A 6,628-nucleotide genomic window follows, 5' to 3' on the forward strand; every position below is an offset into this window, starting at 1 on the left:
GGCAGATGGTCCCCCAGGGATGAGGTGTCCCTTAAGTTGAGGATCATCTGGGACTAACAGCCTGTGCCTCAGAATGACAGGGATTTCTGTATCAGCCTTCTCAGTCCTTGGATTGGGGAGGAAGCAGAAAATGCTTTGCAGATTCCAGGTCACAGAATCCAGTTAGCAAGTTGAGCCCAGCTCCCTATGTGCTGATGGCCTTCTTGGCCAGAGGTAAAGGAGGTGTGGTCATGGCCCCGACAGCCTGTGGCAGTGAGGACCGTGCTTAGGAAGCCCTGTCTTTGCTTGGAAATAAGCGTGTTTGTGCCTTAGAGCTTGTCACTAAGGGCTGAGAAATGCCTGGCCCTAGCCCAGCCCTTTCGGAAGTGGTGCACGCTGTGTCCTCCCTGCCTGGTTTGTCCCGGAGCCACTGATGTGAAAGCGGAGCTGTGGCCCAGCCTCCTGCACTGGAGCTGGGCCAGGCTAGAGCCTCTGGGGCACAGCCCAGGAGGGGAAGTGTAGCCATTCACCAGGGTGCTCATTTGCCACCGCTTGGCTGTGTGAGTTTGAAACAATTACTGTATTCTGTGAATCTTTTACTGTCTGTGCCTTGGGGAGACCACCCACAACCACCCCCCAGCTTTCAGTCACACAGGCAACATGAAGCTGGGCAGGCAGAAGGGAAGTTGTCTGTGGGCGGCAACCTTTCACCTCGGCTGTAACTGAGGTCAGGATGTGGGGGAGGGAGGGATGCTGATGGCTTCGCTCACCCATCTCCTGGGCCCTTTCAGAGTGTGGAAGCGCCCCCAACGCCATGACCATCCTGCTGGCTGTGGTTGGCAGCATCCTTCTGATCGGGATAGCACTCCTGGCCATCTGGAAGCTGCTCGTCACCATCCATGACCGCCGAGAGTTTGCCAAGTTCCAGAGTGAGCGCTCCAGGGCCCGCTATGAAATGGTAAGTGAGGGAGGGGTAGAGAAGAGGCTGCTGGCCGTAGAGCCAAGGCTAAAGGCGGCCGGTATCTTTGGTATTAGAAACAATCAATCCGATCAACAAAGAATGAGGTAGGTGTTGTAGTATATACCATATACACCTCCAGAGGCAGCAGGACTTGCAAGTTCAAAGTTAGCCTGGGTTTCTTACCAAGACCCTGTCTCAAAATAAAAATAATTTGGTGCTGTAGAGATGGCTCAGTGTAGTTAAGAGTGAGTTCAATTCCCAGCAACCATGTGGTAGCTCACAACCATCTATAATGGGATCTGATGCCCTTTTCTGACATGCAGCATACATGTAGAAAGATATATATATATGTATATATGTAGGGTTTTTTTTTCTTTCTTTTTTTGAGTGTAGCTCAGTGGTAGCGTGCTTACGTGGCCTGCCCAAGGCTCTGGGTTCAGTCCCTAGTACCACAGAACAAGCAAACAAATCTATGAACGGTGAAGAATCAGCTTCTTCCGTGCAGGGTGGGAGAATTACACACCCAGAAACCTCGAGGACATGTAGACCCCTGGTCCGTGTTGGGTCTGCTGTGGGGCAAAGTGCCAGAGGCAGGCTCAAGCCCTCAGGTCTGGTGGGATGGTCGTGTGAACATGTCCTTCCACCCCAGGCACCCTGCATGTTCAGGAGAGCAGAACTCAGAGGAAGAACCTCTGACACCTGAGCCTGTCTGTTCAGGCTACAAGGCAAGGGGGGCTTTCTGCCTGAACATCCATTTCAGAGATGAAGATTGAAAAGCAGGGAGAAGGGAGGGAATCTCCCAGAGCACCGAATGAGCCTGAAGCAAGCATCCCTGCGGTGCTAGCCCTGAGGTTGGACTAACGTCTGTGCTCTCTCATGCTTGCAGGCCTCAAACCCGCTGTACAGAAAGCCCATCTCCACACACACCGTAGATTTCACCTTCAATAAGTTCAACAAATCGTACAATGGCTCGGTGGACTGAGGCTCCTGGTTGGCTGGAGGGGGACCGAGGACACAGACTGATGCGTCTTGGATTGCTTTCCACCTGCTCACGCTAGCTAGGCGAGCAACGAGATGCCCTCCATTGAGCCTTAGGGGGCCTGCTACCCACGCAGGAGGTAGCTGGCCATGACCCCTGGCTGCAGGCGGAGGCACGTGGGGCCACTTCCCTCCAAGCCAGGAGAAGTGAAGAGACTCTGGCGTTCTCAGCTTCCCTGCTGCCTCCAGCTTGCTGTCTTCCATGGCGTGCTGAAGACGGGGCTGCCCCTTTGTTTCCCACCTGCCAGACAGAGTGGTATCTGGAAGAGTCTGTGTGTACAAAGCTAAAGCTCAGCCTGGCTTCTTCGGGTTGGTTGTTTTTTCTAAGAAATAAAAAGGTCACGCACATATGGCGTAGCTCTGATTACTGGCTCTCTGAGGACTGCCTGGCCTCTGGGGGTGGTGGTGGTAGAACTGGGGAGGCGCCTGTTGAAGGTATTGCACCTTGCAAAAGTTAGCCTTTCCCTCCTGTCCGTGTCTGTTTAGTACTTTTGAAATGAAAAGGAAAGATTGTCTGGGATTGGAAGTAAAGACTGAAACCAAGCAGCTGTCAGTTGGTGTGGTGGTCTGAGTGAAAATGCCCTCCTGTAATAAAGCCCATAGGGAGGAGGTGTGGCCTTGTTGGAAGAAGTGTGTACCTGAGGGAGGGCTTTGGGGTTTCAAATGTCCAAGCCAGGCCCAGTGTCTCTCTCTCTCTCTCTTCCTGCTGCCTGCGGATCCAGATGTAGGCCTCTCCAGCACCGTGTCTGCCTGTGTGCCGCCGTGCTTCCCGACATGACAACAATGCCATAAACCTCTGAACTATAAGCCAGCCCCAAGTCTAATGTCTTCCTTCATAAGAATTGCCATGGTCTTGTGTCTCTTCACAGCAACAGAAGCCCTAACTAAGACAGTCGGCTTCATATACTCTGGCCTGTGCCTCTCTTCCTGAGTGATCTTGAGTGGTCCCCGGTAGAGACCAACATGTTCATATGCTTTCTCAGGGACAGGACTTAACCAGACCAGTACTCCAGGCTTCCCCGAGGTGCTTAGGCAGTTAGGGTGCCGTTGGGCCTGCTGGGATTTGCTTAGAGTTAGAAACTGTACAAACCGTGCATGTTCCCACCTATGTCCTGCATTGCTACAGAGCGGAGATGCGTGGCTTCTACACAAAACGTCTTAAACTGTGTAAATCATAGACCCTAACCAATACTTCCCTCATCAGTTCTTTGGGCCTGCCTGGGGCCCAAAGTCCAATTTCACCTCAGCTTGTCTCCTACGGTGCCATAAGTCTTTAGAGGCCCTTCGGAGATGAGCGGTTCCCAAGTAGCTTCCTGACCTGTAACCATGCTGTGGCAGGGGAGGTGGCTTGCTGAAGGTCAGGCTAGCTGAAGACCTTGTGGTACTAAGTAAGCCCTGGGCTCACGATGCCCTGCTTCCTTGACAAATCTTTCACTAACGTTATGATTCCTAAAAATTAATCTTTAGCCAGGCATGGTGACGTGCACCTTTAATCCAAGCACTGCAGAGGCAGAGGCTGGGGTATCACTATGAGTTTGAGGCTAGCCTGGTCTGCAAAGTGAGTTCCGGGACAGCTAGTCCACAGCTCTGTTACACAGAGAAGCCCTGTCTCAACCCCCCCCCCAAAATCAAATAAATAATTAATTAAAAGTAATTGATTTTTAAAAAAGTTTATGAGAATGACTGTTTAGCTTCCATGTATGTCTGTGCACCGCATGCATGTCTTGTGCAGACAGAGCCGGAAGAGGGTATTGGGTCCCCTGGAACTGCAGTTAAGCTGCCGTGAGTCATCGTGTATGTTCTGGAACCAAACCTGGGTACCGTGCAAGAGTCGTCAGTAACTGCTGAGCCATCGCGGCCCCTCACTAATGGTTTTGTTACTGTAATGCTTCAAACCTTCAGGACCTTCATTTCAAATCAATCTATTGTAAGCGTTGGACCAAATCTCCTTTATGTTCTTGGCCTGCTCTGGGGTGGACGCTTATTACCTGGGGCAAAAAACTGATTCTGAATGCACATCCTCTTGTGGAACTTAGAGAAGGGGACGTAAGTCCCTTTACAAATATCTGAGACAATAAAATGTGGCTTTTTGAGACTTTCTAAACTGGAAAAAAAAAAACCCACAATTTCGAAAAGAAAAAAAAAAACCCTTAGTTTCTCTTCCATTTACTTTGGAGTCTCCAGGAGACCATGAATTAACTTGTTAAAATCCTTTTTTCCACCTGATGCTTAGATTAATTAGGGGTGTTTTCACAGCCACCCCAGAGGAAGAGGTGCCTGGGAAGGAACCAGCTGCCTACTGCCCCCTGCTGGAAGTTCTTGGCATAAGCAACATGGAGACTGTGGCCCAAGGCCGACCATGATTTCCTCATTTCTTAAGGTTTCATAGTGAGCAGAAAGTGGTAACAAGAATGCTTCATTTTACAAAACCCAACTCCGTGTGTGTGTGTGTGTGTGTGTGTGTGTGTAACATGATTCAAGAGACAGGAATAGGTCCAAGAACAACTTTATGGAATTGATTCCTCCTATCTTTTTGTAAGTTCCAACACTGAACTCAAGTCTACAAGCTGATGAGGCCAGTGGCTTTACTCACTGAGCTATCTTGTTGACTCCGTTGCGGGTTTTTTGTTTTGTGTTGTTTTTGTTTGTTTGTAGCTCAGACTTTCTTAGACCTGTGCAGCCCAGGCTGGTCTTGAACTCATGGCAGTCCGCTTTCCCCAACCTCTCGAGTGCTGGGATACAGGTGTGCACCACCATGCCAGGATCAGGCAGGTGGATCTCTGAGATTGAGGCCAGCTGGGCCTACAGAGTGAGTTCCAGGACAACTAGGGGTACACAGAGAAACTCAGTCTCAAAAAGCCGAGAGAGAGAGAGAGAGAGAGAGAGAGAGAGAGAGAGAGAGAGAATCTAAGAGGAACAGTGGAGGGGCTAGGCCAGTGACGGGTGCCCTCCCTCAAGACCTCGTGTTGAGTCAGCCCCGTGGAGGAGCACCTGCGGGTCAGCAGTGAGCATTCCAGGCTCCTGCAGAGCCAAGAAGATGCAGCTGGTACCGAGAGCCTCCCCCCACTCCAGTGCTTGCCTTTCATTACTCCATGCTCCACCCAGCTTGAGGAGACATGCCCTTCACCTGTGCTTCCACGAGCTCCTACAGCACCTGTGGTCAGGGTGTAGGGCTCGTTCATCTGGCAGCCATGCTAACCAGTAGAAGCAGGAGCTGAAGAGCTCTGCAAGCCTTCGTCTTCAACGCGGCATTTGTTTGGAGTTTTCCCTGCAGGGCAGGACCGACTCACATCAGCATCCATCAGGGTAAAAGCTGGGCCAGGGTTGGCTCTGCGACTGAGCGCACTCAGCTCTGAATGATAGCTCTTAACAAAGAGGGAGGGTGGGGGTGGGCTGGAGGGGTGTGTGTGAATTTGAGACTGGGGAAGAGCTGTGTGTGTGTGTGTGTGTGTGTGTGTGTGTGTGTGTGAATTTGAGACTGGGGAAGAGCCACTCATCTTCCAGAACCTCAAAGAGAACCAGAATATTTGGATCAGAGTGAGGAAAAGAGTCGAAGCCCTCACTTCCACCACAGCAGAAGCCCAGGATCATGAACATTGGTTTTTGCTGAGTCCTTTTCTCTCTACAGCCCACGTTTTATGTATGGGAGGCCATAGCATGGCTCTGGCCCCACACCAGGCCCAACAGACCAGACAGAGGCAGTGAACCACAGTAACAGGGCTCTCCCGCAACGGTAAACTGGGTAAACCATAAGAAACAGGCCAACCTGTAGCCCATCAGTGGGTTAGCGCTCTGTTGGTTGCCCTCAGAGGAACATGCTCTGTGGCTGTCAGGTGGGACTCTGCTGGCTTCTTGCTGCCACTGGGAGGCCTGGGAAGATGCTTGCGTTTCTAAAGCTCTGTGGATTTGGGTATGAGGCAAGTTTCAGCAAATGTTTTGGTCTGGGCTATGGAAGTCCTGACAGAAACTGGCCTGGGTCCTGAAGAGAAGGGCTCAGTGTAGTGACATCAGCAGGGACAGGACTGGGTCCTGGAGAGACGCCCTGTCAGACAAAACTGCACTGGGCTCAGTGGGCTGGTCAGGGTTTAGGTGGAGGGCCTAAGCCAAGGGAACCCTGAGACTGGATTACGCCCTGAGAGCACACAGCCTGGGCTCATACCTCGTTTGTGCTATGAGAAGGTCTATGACTTCAGAGTGGGCTGTCTTGGCTAAGCAGAAAGGTCAGAAATGCTCCTCCATTTAGAACTGCAGCCAATTTATGGTTTCTTTTTGTTTGAGTCAGGGTTTCTCAATAGCTATGGAGCCAGTCCTGGAACTCACTCTGTAGACCAGGCTGGCCTCCTCAAACTCAGAGATTTGCCTGACTCTGCCTCCGGAGTGCTGGGATTACAGGCGTGCACCACCACCGTCCAGCATAAATTCTTACGACCTCCACACTGGGTGCAATGGCGCACACCTGTAAGCCCAGCACTTGGGAGGTTGAGGCAGATGGATTTTTTAGTTCAAAGCCAGCTTGTTCTACAGAGTAAGTTCAGTACAGCCAGGGCTACTGAGAAGCCCTGACTCTAACAAAAAGAACCCCCAGAGCTTACACCTCTATTTATTGTGTTTAGAGATGGGTGAGCCCTAACGGGAACATGGGATTGCAGA

General features: G+C 51.2%; 1 protein-coding gene across 2 annotated transcripts in view; it reads left to right on the forward strand.

Moving 5' to 3' along the window:
- The window catches only part of Itgb5 (integrin subunit beta 5), a 118,960-nt gene extending 116,618 nt beyond the window's left edge, over positions 1-2,342 (forward strand). For both annotated transcript variants that reach the window (XM_005344871.3, XM_013351687.2), the window contains 2 exons: positions 771-937; positions 1,827-2,342. In XM_005344871.3, the coding sequence (XP_005344928.1) occupies positions 771-937; positions 1,827-1,922 (263 nt within the window). In that variant the 3' untranslated portion in view covers positions 1,923-2,342. The remainder of the gene's footprint in view (positions 1-770; positions 938-1,826) is intronic.
- The last annotated feature ends 4,286 nt before the right edge of the window (positions 2,343-6,628 follow it).

Source organism: Microtus ochrogaster, chromosome 2, assembly GCF_000317375.1.
Source record: "Microtus ochrogaster isolate Prairie Vole_2 chromosome 2, MicOch1.0, whole genome shotgun sequence".
NCBI classification, from domain to species: domain Eukaryota; kingdom Metazoa; phylum Chordata; class Mammalia; order Rodentia; family Cricetidae; genus Microtus; species Microtus ochrogaster.